Source organism: Hippocampus zosterae, chromosome 1, assembly GCF_025434085.1.
Source record: "Hippocampus zosterae strain Florida chromosome 1, ASM2543408v3, whole genome shotgun sequence".
Classification (NCBI taxonomy): Eukaryota; Metazoa; Chordata; class Actinopteri; order Syngnathiformes; family Syngnathidae; genus Hippocampus; species Hippocampus zosterae.
The window spans coordinates 37,027,287-37,047,015 of NC_067451.1; the positions used below are offsets into that span (position 1 = coordinate 37,027,287).

The 19,729-nt window shown below is 42.6% G+C and overlaps 1 protein-coding gene across 4 annotated transcripts in view; it reads left to right on the forward strand.

The window, feature by feature from the left end:
* The first annotated feature begins 2,919 nt into the window (after positions 1-2,919).
* LOC127596754 (protein Spindly-like) overlaps positions 2,920-19,729 on the forward strand; it is a 30,638-nt gene continuing 13,828 nt past the window's right edge. For 3 of the 4 annotated variants that reach the window (XM_052059599.1, XM_052059600.1, XM_052059617.1), the window contains exons 1-3: positions 2,920-3,084; positions 6,263-6,433; positions 11,463-11,639. In XM_052059599.1, the coding sequence (XP_051915559.1) occupies positions 6,263-6,433; positions 11,463-11,639 (348 nt within the window). In that variant the 5' untranslated portion in view covers positions 2,920-3,084. The remainder of the gene's footprint in view (positions 3,085-6,262; positions 6,434-11,462; positions 11,640-19,729) is intronic. The other variant, XM_052059607.1, reaches the window with a different exon arrangement.

Genomic DNA, 19,729 nt, shown 5'->3' on the forward strand with positions numbered 1-19,729 from the left:
AACTACACAAATCAGAATTAAGCCAATAAATTCTATACACTCATGAATTATAGCAATACATCAGAAATACATTGATGAGATTACTTAATATATTATTGAAATGTAGCATCCATTATGAATATGAGCAAATCGACATATGCATGTGCTCCAATGAGTATGTACTGTATATACAAACCTAAAGTTGTAAAAATGTATAAGTACAGCACACATAAGGGTAAAAGCATTTGTTGATATGTAGACTTTCTTTCCTGTTTTGAAAAATTATCAATTCATATATTAGAAGGGGTAGGACTCGGGGTAGGTTTTTTTACTTCTTTCTACTCCTTTGAACACATATTTGTGATGATGACTATTTTCTTTTCCTTTTTTTATATCTTACCTTCACTTTTTGCCAATTTATTACCGAATTGTATGTTTATATGTTCAATATACAAATAAATTTATCAGTCAGTTCAGTCTGTTAAGTGGGTTGGCTGCAGGGATCTTGAAGGTCCAGCAGGTGGCAGTGGTCAGTGACACAGTATCAGCACAGTATCAACACAGTGTGTCAGTGTGTCGACACGCCTCATGAGGCCTCATGGACCCATCACACACCACACACACCCATCACCATATTTCTGGTGACTTTTATGGTTAAATTATTTTTCGGTACTGTCAAAATGACCAAAATCGTACTTACAAAAAGCAGGGGTACCGAGAGTACAAAACGCGAAACACGACGAGGTCAATAGCCAAATAGTCCATGAGTAGCGAGAATAGCAATACTCCAACACAGGTGCATAGCAGAAGAGACCTTAAATACAGAGTCCACAAATTACAGATTGGGAGCAGGTGCGTACCAAAGTCCGCTCATGCCACCTGCTGGCCAGACCGAAAACATCTTCATGACACCCCCCACGCAACCCCCCAAAAAACATCTGGCACCAATCTGGCTCCATACAAACATCTTCAGCCCAGTATAAAAATTCTGCTATCCTGTCAAATGATTTCTTTTTTTTAATCTTAAATTCAATCAAAATCTTGAGCTTTATATTGTTAATTTTAAAACACTAATCCAGCAAAATGTGTGCAACTTTATTTGAAGATACTATAGGAACATCAACCAACATGTTAGAAGATGTAAAAATAATAAATAACAGGTGAGGGGTTGGTGTGTAGCAAGTTTATAATAATAATAATACATTTTATTTGTGGGCGCCTTTCTAGAAACTCAAGGACAACTTACAACAAGCAGTTAAAGTTTGGACAGGAATCTCCACTCCAGGGGAATTGTAATAATTCTCCTGAACTGCTCCTTGACCTGAAATTATTTAAGATTGACATAAAATGAACATGAGAGATTATTTCCAGGATTGTAGATTATGATAAGGAACTGGCCAAAACAGTGAAATGAAAAGGGAGGTAAAATTCTGGAAACCACTCCCATCTCTCTTTCACCCCATACAGTTTTGTGTTCATGTGATTGATCATTTACAATACTCATTAGACATTTTAAAAACAAAAATGAGTCATGTTTTCCACTCACCAAAACGGATTCTCGACACACAGCAAAAAAAAAAAAACTGTTGAAGAAAAGAGAATTTTATTAACTTTCCTCAGTGAACTTTGCTTGAAAGCAATAAGGCATAAAGTAAGATGTAAGCAATAGCATTAAAAAAATCGGCCATGAACTATGGACACTTCCATTACCAATTTAAAATATGATGACGAAGGCCCATTTCTTGACTGAATAACGACTATAAAGTGGTCGCTTCCATCATAGCTAGGTGTACTGGACCCAATTATTGATGAGGTTCATGAGTAAAAGGCATATTTCTAATAATAGCAGGTGCATCCTAGATCTGATTAACCCATTTAATCCCATTTTTTTCCCAGACATTTAAAAGTCAAAATAAGGTGTCATTGGTAGCCCTTTTAAGTCATCAGTAATAAAAAAATTTAGATCCCTGTAAATTAAATCATTGTTGTCCTTCACAAATGTGACCGGTGGGATTAAATGGGTTAATTACTCATTCCTCTGCTCTGACAATAGTTACCTTTTATTTCTGGACTTCAATAAGGCATTTGACACATTTGATCTATGAACATAACTTTTCACCTCCTAAATGTTTTATTTGGAATAGACGTTAGAGCTTGTATAAGAATCGATCATTATTTCTTCCTAATTGGTTCAGTAATTAATCCCGGTCAGTCAATTAATCAATAATGAAGGTTTTCTTTTAAGCTACCGGTACTTTGAATTTTTAAATACATTCAACCTACCTGTTACTGCCTGTCAAGGGTAACAAAAGTACAAGTATTATGAAAAAAAAATGATGAGATTTATTTGAGAGGGGGAAAAAACCATGGAGACACACCGTTCACAGATATGTCAAGAGAGACGGATTGACTCTGACTTTACACTTTATTGGAAAAATGTACTGTTTGGCATCTTCGCTAACAATGGAAAAAAAGACTAAACGTGCCTTTATTATACATGTAATAATTATTCCAGCTAAATTCCATATCCACAAATCTAAATGTAGTCGTTCAAAACCTCTTCTTAATATTTGAAGCAGAAACCAAGCAGTACTTGAATTGGATTCCAAAAACAAGAAAGCGGTTAAGACTGGCTCTGTGCTTTTTATTTGGAATTTTTGTTAAAAATTCCCTGGCTCTTCTTTTTGTTTACCTCCGGTATTCTGTACATGTTTTAATAACTTGTTCGTTTTGTTTTCTGTGATTTGTAATTTGACTTGTTCAATAAATATTTATTTAAAAAAAACACGACGACGTCGAGTAGGTGGAGGAAGAGGAGGAGGAAGAGGAGAAAGAAGTAGAGGAAGAAGAAAAAAGAAAAAGGGGGACGAGGAGCATGCGAAGAAGAGAAGAAGAAGAAGAAGGGGCGTAGCAGTAGGAGGAGACAAAGAAGAAGACAAAGAAGAAGAAGAAGACAAAGAAGAAGAAGAAGAAGAAGAAGAAGAAGAAGAAGAAGAAGAAGAAGAAGAAGAAGAAGAAGAAGAAGAAGAAGAAGAAAAAGCAGAAAAGCAGGAGAAGAAGAAGAAGAAGGAATTTTAAAAAAGGCGGTGTCGTCCGGAGATTACTGTGAGTTGAAAGTGTCACTTGTTTTCTAGCGTTACACCGGAGCAAATTAGAATGAATCGCTTTGGGATTGCAGTACCAGTGAAACAAACGACCTGAAAACAATAAATCTAACTAAGCAAGCACAGCTATTTACCTGCTTGTTTTACGTGTGCCATGTTGCAACGCAATGCCGGAAAATTGCGAAGGGGGTCTCATACTGTGCAGGTTGTAATGTTCAGTGCTCGTTTCTTTGTCACTCGAACAGACAGTCCTTCACCGAACTATGGATGTTTGAAAACAGAAAGGAAAGGCGAATCTTAAGTTCGTCTAATTTCACGAAATCTGCCTTGAAAATGAACATAGAATGTTGATTAGGACTTGAAAACACTACGGGATCAAAGCTTGAGGTCTCCCCAAGTTCCAGTTCAAATTTGACATTTGTAAAATGTTGGGCACCATTCAAATCTCCAGAAATTCATCTTTTAAAAGATGTATAACATGCTCACACACGACGACGTGCATCAGCGATTTGTTTTGACCGATTACGCAGGGCCTCTCGGTTGGCCGTCCCAACTTCAGAGGGTTAAGAAAAATTGAGAAGATCTCCAAATACAAGCTTCATGACCAGCATTAAACATGCCAAGAGAAAACCCCCATTTTCACATTTATATTAAGATCACTTTTTTTCTCTTGATGTTACCTTATTAGAGGCAATTCAATCAAAATGTTCCCAATCAGCATTGCAACAATGGACAAGGTTAAAAAAAGATTGCAGTTGCCTACGCATCTGTATAATAACAACCCAGCACTGGCGGGCCCTCAGGGCTAGCAAGGCCTTCTCTTCTGGACTAAACATTCATACAATAACATAAATTTAATTCATGTTATTTGATTTTCATAAATATGTAAACAAAATTATTCTCTGTATTCTTTACGTCATATTATTTCCACTTAGTAGAGTGGCTTTCAATGTTATTTAAAATAACATTGAAAGCCACTCGATCAATAACTTATTTATTATGGTAGAGTTTTTAACCAATCATATTTCAGCTAGCTTGTGTTGCCAGGTAAATTAAACTTGCTCGGGGCCTTCAGATTAAACAGAGCAGGCCGCTGTGCGCTGAAAATGAACGGGCACAGTTAGGTTGCAATAGCCAATCAGATCATGAGTCTGCGCACCGGGGCCAGCTTGAAGGGGTTCTGTCGAGACTAGACGTGCGCGTTTGGTGATTGGATTAGCGCCTGCTAGAGGGCGCTATCACTGCATTTTAACCCAAAATGGCCGAAGAAGAAGCCGTTGATCTGGTTGCAAAACTGCTTTCCACACAATTTTCAAGACAGACCTTCCACGAAAAGCTGGATATTGTGCGAAGAGGTTGCCCAACTCCTGCGCTAGCTAGCCTGTCCCAGCAAGGAAAAGGGTTTGTCCGTCATTTTCAGACGAGCAATTATGAAGGGTACCCGTGGCTCACAGCCTCTGAGAAACGCTGCAAATTGTACTGCTGGGAATGCCTATTGTTTGCAACGGACCAATTTGGTATTTCGAGCAACACTGGATTTACCCATTTAAGTTGTTTTACCAAGACAGCAAGGAAACATCAGAGCACAGCCGGGCACTTACAAACTGCATTGCGTTTAAAAACGTTTGGGGACACTCGCATAGATGTGAACAGGCACTACATTGATGAGTAAATGAATTTTATTTTACATTTTTCTTGTCATTTTATTTCGTTCATATTAAATTAATGGTAATGAAATAAAATGACAAAAATGTATCAAATAAATCAGCACACCTGCAATTTATAATGGCGCATTGTAGTCACCTTTGTGCACTAAAGTTCGTTCAATCTCAGCTGCTCAACATCGTCAGTTATTTGCTGTTCTCAAAATGCAAAGGATCTGTTTACGATACTTTATTTTCAAAGAATAGTTTGCTTTGTTATTGTTTGGTTGGTGTCTGACATGAAACTGCGACATCGCGCAATTTATTGGACGGACTTGTATATTAACACAGCGTTATTTGGGTGGCATTTTAATTAGTATTTTTAAAACCCTTGTGTGTTCATATTTAAAAAGGCCTTAAGTTACGCATTTTACAATTTTTTTTTAATGATGTATTTTGTGTTACAAAATTGGAATTACCTCAACCCAACAATGTGGCATGCTTACGTCTGTCCAAGCGAAAACAAAGCGATTGACGTAAAAATCGCGTGAAATGCATGTATACACATTAGGTTTACGATGCATTCAAAAATATGAATTATAATGGGTCTCTATGGGGCAAAATATGTAAATTGTGAGATTAAGTTATCAAAACGTTTTTTTAATATTTTTGAAATTCCTAAGAATTATCAGACGGTGGCGTCATGAAATTTAGGCCATTTTAGAACCCCGCCGCAAGTTTCAACTCTCGTGTTTTTCTGAAGGCCTTTGCCTTTGATTCAAAGATATCATTTTATGTATATCACAATTGAAATCATCTTTTTATTTTGGACAATATCTATACATTTAGTTTCCTGCTCTTAATTGTGAATACATACTTGATGGTTTTAAATGCTCCTGAAATTAAGTGCTTCTTGACGAGCCTATACTCTATTGTGTTAATATATGTGACATCACTGAAGGCCTAAGGTTGAAATGCACGGGACGCCACTGCAACCCAGAATCCACAAAATGTGAGATGACCAGCGATCACCATTGTATTTTGTGCCCGCATTATACCATCGTCTGTACTGTATTTGCAATGTCCGCCAAAAACCATTAAACTACTTCCTGAAGCAGTCACATCGTCCAGCCGCCCAGCGAGGTATCATACGTCATCATTTCAGAGTTTTGCCCAAATGAAGCGACTTGACACGTGTTTCGTGGGAACGCCCCTCCCATTACTTGACACAAGCCCCGGAGCCTCGGCACATTTTGTCCCATCACGAGTATTAAGGGCTCTTGTTTACATGGCAATTTCAGCAAGTCACAAACCGGAAGTAGCTTGCAGCTCAAAATACATTCTGACACAAACAACAGCACAAATCTCAGCCAGGTCGTTGATTTAATCTCTCCATCATTTCTGCAATATTGGAGACAGTCAAATTTGGTGATTGATTTTTATAGGCAAAAAATATTGACTCTAAGCCTGGGTCTCCACCCGCAGCTCAGGGCCAATCACCTTTTCTGAGTACAATCCAAATCTTTGTCTCATCAGATGTCCGACCCAGCAACAGATGATGACATACACCGTCTCCGGGGCCAACTGAGGCAAAAGGAGGAGCAAGTCCAACAGGCTGCCCATGCTGGCTTGGATCTACTTAATCAGCTATCAGAAATGCAAACTCGGCTTGAGGAACAGAGAATAGAGATGACAAGTGCGCTGGAGGTATGACATTCTAAATGCACCCATTCGTTTTCAACTACCGAATTTTCCGCACGATTGGAAGCACCAAAAAGTCATCAATTTTCTTAAAAGCTCACCGAGCACCTTAAAATCCGGGGTGTCTTATGTATGGTCATTACGGTAAGACGTCGATTCCAAGATGGCTCCTTACTGGAGACAGCATGTCTCCAGTAAGGAGCCAATGTTATAACTTGCTGTTGGTTCAGTGAACTGTGTCGCTGCTTTATTAAATAAGTATGTGTGGCAGCTCCGAAAAAAGGAGAGCTGCGGTGTTCTTTTTTTAAAACGGTCTCAACAAATACAGGTACGTCTTTGTCTATCTCCGTGCTTTCTTCCGTTCTACTCGAGGCGTTCATGACCGCCACCGAAAAACGTATACTAATGATTACTTCAAAGAAATTTCAAAAATTGAAAATAATACATCAAAACTGAAAAGCTAGCGAGGATATAACAAAATACATTTTATTCCCCCCCCTACCCCCTACAGAATTTAGATTGTAATTTCATCATTTGTGAATACACAACAAAGGAATAAATAACTACGACTGACATCTTGTGTTATTTTGACTTCAAGATGGCGGCAGCTCCTATTTATTTTGTTCTTCTACTTCTTCCTCTCATAATGTTGCTGCTGTGAAGTGTGAATGTCTCCATTGTGAGACTATTAAAGGTTTTCTTATTTTATCTTGTCTGATTAGACTCTTGAAGCTACGATAAAGGAAATGCCAATGAGTTTTTCGGAGGCGGTCATGAACGCCTCTCAAGTTGACCGGAAGAAAAGAAGGGAAGGAAACGGACAAAGACACACCTGAGTTTGTTGAAAAAAGCAAACTGTGGTTGTGGTTTTATTCTTTTTTTTTTTTAAACGCAGACTTTATTAATGGTTTTCACAGTCTCGGCAAATACAGGTACTGTGAGTCTTTGTCCGTCTCCGTGCTTTCTTCCTTTCCACTCGAGAGGCATTCATGGCCGCCTACGAAAAACTTAAATTAATTCTTACTTCAATGAAACCACGAAAAAAATCAAGCGAGGAAATCCCAAAATAAATTATTTAGGGACGATATATAATTTATTTTGTGATTTCCTCGCTTGATTTTCTGTTTTGATGCATGATTCTCAATTTTTGTCATTTCATTTAAGTACAGTAATAGTTAATTTACAATTTTCAGAGGCGATCATGAGCGCCTCAAGTTGAACGGACGCCTCTCGAATTGAATGGAAGGAGCGTAGCACCATTCAGTAGACGCATTGGAGATTACGCCTTTTAGTCCGAGGCGTCTAATACTGTACATGAAAAAAAAAAACAAAATAGCCAGCCATTCATTGAAGGTGCGCCTCATAATCCAGTGCGTCTTTTTGTGCGGAAAATATGGTACTTAAGCTATACACAGTGTCGGGTAAGCTGGATCCTAGCCCTGTTTCCGACAGGTCAGTAGGGGAGACTGGGTTATGTCATGGACTGGAAACGAGTTCACCACACAATACTGTAAACAGGGGTGTCAAACTCATTTCACATTGTGGGCCACATACGGCCTCTTTAGCTGTCAAGTCGGCCGGACGATTAAAATTATACCATACCCCGCTAGAAATAACCGAAATAATTTGTATTTCCTTTGTTTTGGTCAAAAGAGGCACAATAACATGAGGAACATGTTGAAATTTAATGAAGATGTCTTTTACAAAACGTTTAATGAAGCACCTTAGATTTCCTTTGAAATGTCCTTTGAGTATATGCATTACAACTGATCCCACTGACTGTACAAAGGCACAAAACTTTAACAAGTACTGGAATTGGTATTGAAAAATACTGTATAGTAATGCATTTTAAGATGAAAGGAATTTTTCAGCCATTTACACATGTGCATATCAAATCAAAATGTAATCCCTGCCAACCTTCACCTTACAAACTAACTCACAACTCGGATAAATTATGGAGCAATTTCGATTGAAGGCAATACTGTGGCTGTAAAATTGAAAATCAGCAATAAATGTTTATGCATTTTAAAATGGAACCAAAATAAGATAAGATATCCTTTATTCGTCCCACACTGGGGAAATTGACAGCCTCCAGCAGCAAGAATGTATGTAGAAAGAAGAAAGGAGAAAGAGAAAAAAAACAACAAACATCTTTCAATTAAATACAATATGAACACAATGGATAAATCACAGTACTATTTACAATTTTCCTTCATATCATTTAATTATTATTATTAATTTGATTGTTATTTTTTATTCATCAGCCTGACAGCAGTCGGTAGGAACGAATCGTTGCACTAATACAATACTTTCACCTGTTTGGTCCCTTACAAGCGTTCACGAGGGACACCAAATTTGTAAGTGACGATGAAGTCAAAAGGATTCTGAGCGACTGGCTGAGACATCAGTCCAAAGATTTTTTTCGCTGAGGGAAAATTGAAGTTTGTGCACAGAATGGGAAATGTGCGTGACAGTGCTGGAAGATTACGTTGGGGGAGAAAAAGTAAGCTTCTATCTGTGTTCAGTTAATTCAGTTTTTCACGGCCCGATGAATAGGGATCATCGGTCAGCATGGAAAGATTACTCTTTCTGTACTTTTTGGACACATTTATTGGAGCACTTTGCAGCAGAAGTAGTAGATGTAACAGAAGTAGTTGCAGAAGCAGTAGCAGTGGCTGTCAGTGGCAGCCCCGCCCCTCTTAAAGCGGCAAGTGAATCCAACAAATCTGTATTACAAGTCCGTACACCGAAAAATTCACCTTACCGTATTTTCACGACTATTCGACGCACCGTACCAATGGCCGCAGTCTCATTAATGGGTGACATTTCTGTATTTTACACATATACAGGACGCACCGTACGAATGGGCGCAGTTTTAAAGTGGTAAAACATACGCTTAAACATACGGCATGCATGCATGCTAACACGTTCGCTAACACGTTAGCTTGAAGCACACACTGAAGCTGGAAGCTAAAACACGTTTTTAAAAAGGCAACGAAAGCAGAACTGAGTTCGGGTGTATTTTATTTACAAGGTACTCACGTTTTTTGCTCAAGCATCACTCAGAAAGCCATCAAAGTCGTCATCTTCTGTGTCCGAATTAAACAATTGTGCAAGTATCTGTAATCCAGCCAAACCGCCGGGTTCCCCCTCGTTGTCAGAGTCACTCTCGTCATCATGTGGATCCACAGAAATGATGCCGGCTTTGCCAAAAGCTCGAACAACTGTACTAGCAGCAACGTTCGTCCAAGCAGCTACAATCCATTCACAGATCTTGGCGTAACTAGCCCGGCGCTGCCTCCCACTCTTCGTGAAGCTGTGTTCGCCATCGATCATCCATTTTTCCCATGCCGCTCGCAACTTCACCTTGAACGCCCGGTTGATGCCGATGTCCAGCGGTTGGAGTTCTTTCGTCAAGCCTCCGGGAATGACGGCAAGCTCGGAGTTCATTTGCTTGACTTTGTCTTTCACCGCTGGTGTGAGATGGGCACGCATGGAGTCGCAAATCAAGAGTGACGGCGAGGCATGGAAAAAGCCATCCAGTCTCTTAACATACACCTCACTTAGCCACTCTCTCATTTTCTCCTCGTCCATCCAGCCCTTTTGGTTTGCTTTCACGATGACGCCGGCTGGAAACTTTTCTTTCGGCAGCGTCTTTCGCTTGAAAATCACCATAGGTGGCAGTTTCTGTCCGTTAGCATGACAATCAAGAACGACAGTGAAAGCTGACTTCTCGTGCCCCGTTGTGCGTATCGCAACCGTGCTGGTCCCCTTCTTCTCCACAGTGTGGTTCACCGGGATGTCGAAAGTCAGCGGGACCTCGTCCATGTTGGTAATGTGGTTAGGCTGGATGCGTTTGTCGACAATCTTTTTACTGCAGTAGGTGCGGAAAACGGCCAGCTTTTCTTTGTAGTCCGCTGGAAGTTGCTGAGCCACGGTCGTCTTCACTCTCATAGATAGATGGCGCCGTTTCATAAAGCGAAAGCACCTAGACGGACCTCCTTGAAAATGTTCAATTTTCAATTCTTCGGCTAACGTTTTCGCCCTTAGTCGAATGGTGACCGTGGAGACGCTTCTGCCGGCTGCTCTTTGATCAAGAATCCACCGCTCCAGTTGGTCTTCCAACTCTGGCCACCTCGCCTTATTTCCACGGAAACTGCGCTTGGTCTTTTTGACTTGGCGAAGCTCGTTCTCCTGCTTCCTCCATTTGCGAACCATGGATTCGTTGATATTAAATTCTCTGGCGGCTGCTCGATTCCCATGTTTCACTGCATAACCGATGGCTTGGAGTTTGAATTGCGCTTCGTAGGCGTGTCTCTTTGTGGAACTCATTTTCGGGGGTTCTTGAAAACCAAAACCGAAGTTGTTTTGCAATAATGCACATACTCACATTTTATACATGTGCTGGTACCTGCTAGAGGCGTGCCTTACACGCCCACCCTTCACTCATTGCCGGACCCAACCCCTGCGTGCCTGTCCTCCCTCACGTCCACCTCTCTTCATATATTTACATTTCTCTCTCTCCATAATTTACATATAAGTGCGCGGACGCACTTCACTGATTGGCCGACCGCTTCTCCGCATGCGTGCGTGTCGTCACTCACTACACATTTTCTCTCTCTCCAAATTTACATATAAGTGCGCGGACGCGCTTCACTGATTGGCCGACCTCTTCCCCGCACTTCACTGATTGGCCGACCTCACTTCCGCCTTTTCTCTATATAAACAGCGTGTCGGGTCTCAGACAGATTTTGGAACTCGGCTCATATAAAAGACGCATCGCATTATAAGGCGTCCTATCCATTTTGGAGAAAATTTGAGACTTTCAATAGCGCCTTGAAGTCGTGAAAATACGGTATTTATTGAATGACCCTTGTATATACATAAGAAAGTGGGAACGTGTCACATTCAGGTGTATTTCGGACTTTGGTCAGAAATTTGGCATTTATAGTGAAGGTTATCAATTATCTCTCTCGTACCTTGTGAAGGTTTTGCTGAGACGCAGTGTTCTTCTGTCTCTCTGATCTTGTCCAAGGATCTTAAGCAAGACAAATATACGCTGCAAAACGAAGTGGCGCTGAAGACCCGGCTAATGGAGTCATTGCAGTCAGAAGTTGACAGTCTGAAGAAACAGCATCGACAGAACATTGATGATGAAAAGGAAAAACTCGAGAGAAGTCACCGCACGACTCTTCATCAACTCAACAACAAGGTAAACTCTCAATTTTCCATCCATTCATCTTCTACCACTTATCCGGGGTTGGGTCGCAGGGGCAAAGGCTTTAGCAGGGAAGCCCAGACTTCCCTCTCCCTAGTGACTTTTTCTAGCTCTCCCCGGGGGATCCTGAGGCCTTCCCAGGCCAGCTGGGTGACATAGTCTCGCCAGCGTGTCCTGGGTCATCCCCAGGGTCTCCTCCCGGTGGGACATGCCCGGAACACCACACCAGGGAGGCGTTCAGTAGGCATCCTAATCAGATGCCCGAGCCACCTCATCTGGCTCCTCTCGATGTGGAGGAGAAGCGGCTCGACTCCGAGCCCCTCCCGAGCTTCTCACTTTATCTCTAAGGGAGAGCCCGGGCACCCTGCGGAGAAGGCTCATTTCAGCCGCTTGTATCTGGGATCTCATTCTTTCGGTCACGACCCATAGCTCGTGAGCATAGATGAGGGTTGGCACGTAGATCGACCGGTAAATTGAGAGCTTCGCCCTTTGGCTCAGCTCCTTCTTTACCATGACAGTCCGATACAAAAGTCCGCATCACAGCAGACGCTGCACCGATCCGCCTGTCGATCTCTCACTGCCTCTTGCCCTCACTCATGAACAAGACCCTGTTGAGGAATGGGAGCTGTCAATTTGCTCTTGGCCCTCCTTGGTTACAGGTTCTTTTATCTCTCTATAAGGTGGAAGAAGACCCAACACCACATTGTCTTTTCTTCAGTTTATCACAACGCAACACAAATCGATTCGGGCTCCTGTGAGTCTCAGATTTCATCAGGAAGCCCCGAGCAACTTCAGTCACACGTACATATAGGCATAGTATGTTAATTATGTTAATTAGGGGCGGGCAGTCCTTCCTCTTATGTAAAAATCTGAAACAAAGAAAGTCAAGCAAAGTTCGATCTTGGCATTTTGACAAAGAATATCTGCTGGTCCACAAATCTTGATTAGGTTTCCTCTTCGAAGGCACTTGACTGCCTTCAGGGACTTTTACGATGTGGGGGACGCAAAAGAAGACGGCCACAAGACTGTTAATCACTCAAGGGGAAATAGGACCCCCAACTTCACCCTACACTCTTTGTTTTAAGTACAAGCAGATGTTCAGGACAGAGACAAGTGTCAATAGTTCTCATAGCAAGATGAAATGTTCTACAATACTTCTAGCGGAATAATTCCTTAACAACCCCAAGACACTTATACTCCTCCACTTGGGGCAAGATCTGCTCCCCCACCCGGAGAGGGCACTCCAACCTTTTCCGACGGAGGACCATTGTTTCAGACTTGGAGGTGCTGATCTTCATCCCAACTGCTTCACACTCGACTGTGAAAAGCTCCAGTGAGAGTTGGAGAGCCCCGCTTGAAGGAGCCAACAGTACAACATCATCTGCAAAAAGCAGAGATGCAACACTGATGCCACCAAAAAGGACCCCATCAGCACTTGGCTGCGCGTAGAAATTCTGTCCATAAAGGTGATGAACAGAATCGGCGACAAAGAGCAGCCGTGGCGGAGTCCAACCCTCACTGGAAACGATTCCGACTTACTGCCGGCAATGCGAACCAAACTCTGACATCGGCAGTATAGGGACCGAACAGCCCGTATCAGGGGGCTCAGTACCCCATACTCCCGAAGCACCCCCCGAGGGACACGGTCAAATGCCTTCTCCAAGTCCACAAAACACATGTAGACTGGTTGGGTAAGTGTCATCCCACGTCCCCTCGAGGACCGTGCTAAGGGTGTAGAGCTGGTCCACAGTTCCACGGCCAGGACGAAAACCACACTGCTCCTCCTCAATCTGAGTCTCAACTTCCCGACGGACCCTCCTATCCAGGACCCCTGAATAGACCTTACTCTCAATTTTAAAATAACAATTTAAAATCATTGAATTTAAAGAGAAGCAACAATACAGTTCCTCTGATTGGCTGGCGATCAGTCCAGGGTGAAGTCAGCAGGAATAGGATCAAGCACACCTGCGACCCAAATTACGGTGTAAAGACAGTAGATTGATGGACAATAATACAATTCAGAGGTAACAGAAAGTCTTGTGGAGAGGAGGGCACGGTGCTCAGGGGGGTTCTTCTAACAAAGTGGGCAACCATCCATCCATAATCCATTCTCCAAAATTCAAGGACCTCACTTTGATGGGTTACTACATGTAATTGCTTCTGATAAACTACTCAAAGGGTGTTCACATGGCAAGATTTGCTACGGTGCTATGCTGGCACTGCGCCAGTAGAGCGTTCACACATGCAAATTAGCTCCGGCGTAGCCCCGGATATCGGCTTATACCGAAGCAAATTTGATCCACCTCAGGGAGGTGGTTTAAAAAATTTGCTCCAGAACAAATGCTCGTTTGTGAAGCTGCACCGATGTAAATTTGCACATGTGAACGCAACTGGGTTAAATTTGCTCCAGAGCAAATGCTCGTGAAGAGTTGATTACGTACGGCGAGAATGCGTTGCTTTCGTGCTCTGTCAGACTTCCGTCATTTGTTTAATAAAGACACAAGACCTGGACTGGTAACATCTTTCCTTTTGTAGGAGACTGGACTGTCTCTCTGAGTTGTTTGTGTAGTTTGTTCCTTTGTTGTGTGTTCACGACCCCCCGCTCCCATATAATTTATTTAGTGATTTCCTCTCTTGATTTTCTGTTTGGCGCATTACATGTTTGCTTTACTGAGTGTCATTGAAGTCATTGTTGATTTACGTTTTTGGGGGCGGTCACTCTCGAGCAGAAGGCACGGAGACCGATAAGGAGAAGGACGTGCCTGTCCAGTAGTCGCTTGAGTTGTGTAAAAGTTTTAAAAAGAACCAACACGACAGCTTATTTGTTTTCTATCATTTTGCTCTGCTGCAGAAACTGCCGTGTGACCGCAAGTGGATCAGCACCGACGCTGTGCCGGTGCTGACACGCTCAGCGGCTTTGTACGTGTGACTGCTCCACAAAATTTGCTTCGGTGTAAAATATATCGCAACAAAATACATCGGTGTAGCGCCGGAGAAAATGTGTGCCGTGTGAACACCCCTATACAGTGTGAGGTTTAGGGGAGCAATCTTTATTTTTACACAGGACCATAATAATAATGCTCTTGCGACGCGGGGGCCCAGTCTCATTCGGTTGGGTCGTCGCAGTGCGTAGAGCCGATCAGCTTCACCAGGGTCCGCCAATGAGCACGGTCATGGGCCAGGTCCGCTGCATCCTCCAGGATAAGGCCCTGGTGTTTGAGATCCTCTCTGATGACGTCAAGCCATCTGGTGTGGGGTCTGCCGCGTGGCCTTTTCCAGCCGGCTGTCGCTGGATCAAATGAGAGGATGGCACAGGTTGGGTGTTCCGGGGGTAATCGGAGGAGATGACCAAGCCAACGGATGCGCCTCTGAGCGGCCAGTCGGGATGCAGGGAGCTGATGGGTATGTTTTTGGAGGTCTGAGTTGGAAACATGGAGTTGCCAGCTGATGTTCAAGATGGTTCTTAGTGACCTGCTGTCAAAGCCGTCGATCCTCTTGGCCTGGGTCTTGTTTAATGGCCAGGATTCTGCACCATACAGGAGGATGGGAAGAACACAGGACCATGTATGCTGGAATTTTTTCTCCATCTTGTGTGAACAACAGCAGCAAAAACATTTAAAAACTGCAACTTGTGTTGACTTGTCTTTGACTCATGATTTTTTTAATGATAGGAAATATTTAATGTGACAAACATACAAAAGGAAAGAGAAGGAAATTAGGAAGGGGGCAATGATTGGGCATGTCTTTCCTAGCACATGTTTGTGAAGTACCGTATTTTCACGACTATAAGGCGCCATTAAAAGTCTTAAATTTTCTCCAAAATGGACATGACGCCTTATGGTGCGGAGCGTCCTTTATATGCGCTGAGTTCCAAAATCTGACTGACAGCCGACACGCTGTTTATATAGAGAAAAGGCGGAAGTGACTGTGGCCAGGCATGCGGGAAAAAAGTCGGCCAATCAGGGAAGGGTGGGCGTGTATATATACATATATGGAGAGGGAGAGAGAGAGAGAGAGAGAGAGAGAGGACAGGCAAGCTAGTCCGCCAATGGTGAAGGGTGGGCGTGTAAGTGGACGCCTCAAGCCAGTACCAACACTTGTATAGAGTGTGGCAATGTGCATTGTTGCAAAACAACTCCGGTTTTGGTTTCTAAGAACCCCTGAAAATAAATTCGACAAAAAGACAGGCCTACGAAGCTCAGTTCAAACTTAAAGCCACCGGTTATGCTTTTGGCATGCGTGCCCATCTCACAGCAGCGGTGAAAAAAACAAGTCAAGCAAATGAACTCTGAGCTTGCCGTTATTCCCGGAGGGTTGACTAAAGAACTCCAACCGCTGGACATTGGCATCAACCGGGCGTTCAAAGTAAAGTTGCCAACGGCATGGGAACAATGGATGATCGGTGGCAAACACAACTTTACAAAGAGTGAGAGGCAGCGCTTGGCGAGTTACGCCACAATACGCAACAACGAGAGGGAACGCGGCGTTTTTGATGGATTACGGGACTTGCACAATTGTTCAATTCTTTCTACACACTCACGCGCTGCCACCATGTTTCGCTCTGTTCTTTACTTTCAAATGTGGGAAAGCTTCACACGAGAGAAATGTTGACTTTGCTTTTGCTACTCCTTCTTTCCGCTCGGCAATGCGTAGCAACTCACACTAGCATGTGATGCATTCAATGACAACTGAGATGTGCAGTCCTCTGCTTCTGATACAGAGGATGAGGACTTTGATGGATTTCTGGGTGATGATTGATCGATAAACGTGAGAACATTGTACGATGGCTAAATAAAATACACCCGAACTCGGTTCTGCTTTCGTTGCCTTTTTAAAAACGTGTTTTTATCTTATCTGTATGTCTTGGCATGCTACTGTATGCTTCAAGCTAACGTGTTAGAGTGCACGCATGCATGCCGTATGTTTAAGCTGGCGTATGTTTTACCACTGTAAAACTGCGGCCATTAGTACGATGCGTCCTGTGTATGTGTAAAATACAGAAATGTCACCCATTAATGAGACTGCGGCCATTAGTACGATGCGTCGAATAGTCGTGAAAATACGGTACATGCTAAAGTGCTAAGTCCCAGCCTCACTGTCATGTTCAACTTACTCATGATGGCTGCAGCATGGCTACAACATGAGGCAAGGTTGGAAAGAAAAAAGATAGATAAATAAATTAATCTGAAATGTGACACAAACATAATTGAACAGTTAAATATTATTTGAGATTTTGTTGAGACAGTGGTGTTCATGTGTAGAATCTACATTTATGTGTCTTTTAACTTTAACCCGATGTGACAGTTATAGCTGCTAAATGAAATCATCATAGTATCAGCAGTTTTTGCAAGGCCAAAATACTGCTGGAATCCTAATTTAATCTGATAGTTCATAGACAAATTGAAACTTCAATGTACTTATCCTGCCATGCATCGACAGTGAGCTATCAGTATTAATTTAAAATTGCTGTTTTTGTTAACCAAAATTGCACTAAAACTAAAATACAATCAGGTGACTAAATTATGGTTAAAACTTTCATTGATTTTAGGCTTAAGACAACAACTAAAAGGACCCAAAAGGGTTCCCAAGTACCGTATTGGCCCGAATATAAGACGGTGGGTTTTGCATTGAAATAAGAAAAATGAGGTCGTCTTATATTCGGGGTCTTGACATTATACCCATTCACGACGCCAGATGGCGCCAGATTACTGAACTTGACTCCCCAGGCCAAAGCGAACCCGTCTCGAAGAATAAAAAATAAAAATAGTGGTAGCACGACGAAGAAAAATAAAAAATGATAGATATCACATACCCTGGACGGCAGTGAGGATGACGTGCTATGGGAGGAACCAGCGGAGCCAGAGGATGGGAGGGAGGACTGTGTAGTGACACTGAGCACAGCGAGGCAAAGGACGTTTGTGAGGAGTAATGTTCTGTTATGACAGATCTCAGCTACTCTCATGTTTAACCAGTTTGCATTATTTTTTGCAATGTTTTTCCTTATTCAGATTTGTTTCAGCTGCTCGGTGGCAAGGCCCAAGGGGTGGATGAGATCTGCCCGAGTTCCTCAAGGCACTGGACGTTGTGGGGCTGTCCTGGTTGACACGCCTCTGCAAGATCGCGTGGTCAGCGGGGAGAGTGACTCTGGATTGACAGACTGGGGTGGTGGTCCCTCTTTTTAAAAAGGGGGACCTGAGGGTGTGTTCCAACTACAGAGGGATCACACTCCTTAGCCTCCCGGGTAAGGTCTACTCAGGCGTGCTGGAGAGGAGAGGGTCCATCAGGAAGTCGAGCCTCAGTTTGAGGAGGAGCAGTGTGGTTTTCGTCCCGGCCGTGTAACAGTGGACCAGCTCTCAGGGTCCTCAAGGGTATGTGGGAATTCACCCAACCAGTCTACATGTGTTTTTTGGACTTGGAGAAGGCATTTGACCGTGTCCCTCGGGGAGTTCTGTGGGGGGTGCTTCGTGGGTATAGGGTACAAACCCCTGATACGGGCTGTTCGGTCACTGTACCAGCCATGTCAGAGTTTGGTTCACATTGCCGGCAGTAAGTCGGAATAGTTTCCAGTGAGGGTTGTACTCCGCCAAGGCTGCCCTTTGTCACAGATTCTGTAATAACCTTTATGGACAGAATTTCTAGGCGCAGCCCAAGTGTTGAAGGGGTCCGTTTTGGTGGCCTCAGTATTGCATCTCTGCTTTTGCAGCACATGTTTGTGGAAAATGAGGAAACTAGCAACTTACATGCAGTTACTCTCATGCCACATTTGCATTCTTTATTTATTTGACATATTTTGAATTGTAATACAATATTTGCAAAAAGAAGCCCGTGTTGATACCACCTTGTTCTCGTTCTTGTCCGTCAAAAAAGTCTTCCCCTGAACATCAGCCTTTTGCCCTAATTCTTCCAGAGGATATTATTCTTTCAGTTTCAGTCTGTACGTAAGGCAGTTCATGTCCAGTCATCTACAGTTGACAGGCATTGGTCAAACAGTGGTCCCCAACCTTTTTTTGTGTCACACACCAGTTGAGACAACTCTATGCAGTTCGCAGACCAGCAACCGTTTTTTTGTCATTGCTTTTTTTGTTTGTTTTAAAGCACGAGTCCTAACAACAACGATAATTGTAGAGTAATTTCAACATTGTATTCACATTTTTTTCATTCCTTTTAGTTTTATTCAACTGTACAGCAAATATAGATCAATATTAAACATAGTAAACTACGAAGAACTAAACCAATCAAGAATAATAAACTTGTCTTATCATGTAAATATAATATATTTTTTTTATGGTGTTATCATCATTGCTACTTGCAAATATGACTGATCAAAAGATGACACGATTGATCGCTGCTTTCACCCGGTGGCTGCCGGCTAGTTATTAGTGACTAAACTGTTCATGTTCATGTGGTCTGCTCGCATTTTCATGCTTTCCACTTGATCACATGGCTGCTACGTGTTCAATAATTGAACAAGTTTCTTATAACAGCTCGGTTTTGTTGACATACCGTGCACAACAGCTCCCCCCCCCCCCCCCTCCCACGTCGCTTAGGCGATACCGCCAGGGAGGAACTTCTGCCAAAACAGCTTCATCTTTGGAAGTCATGGATGCTCAACAGCTGTGCGTTTCACTGTACGTTTGGCCATGTTCTCGCTATTACGTTCTGTTTACTGCTTCCTCTTTTTATTCATTGGCAGATTCTGTTTACTTCAACTTGCAAATCAATGTTAGAATGGGCACTCCAATTAGCTATAGTCGCTCACATTTCCTCCATGTCTGATGGCGTAAATATGCTCACAGCTCGCCGATAGTCACGTAAATACCACGATTTGTGTTGATATATTCATATTTCCCTTTGGAAGGTAATCAAAGGGATGGTTGAGGTTGACTCATGCTCAGCAAAAACAAACAAAAAAAGATCTTGGTCTGTGTCTGTGAGACCCGGTATAAAATGGCCCCTGGCCTGGTACCGGTCCGCTGACCGCTGGTAGTGGACCATTGGTTTAAACATAGGTGGATCAGTAGAAAGCCAGTTATTTGTGATCACTTTTTTATCGGCCACCAGGAGAACGTTGACAAGATATTGGT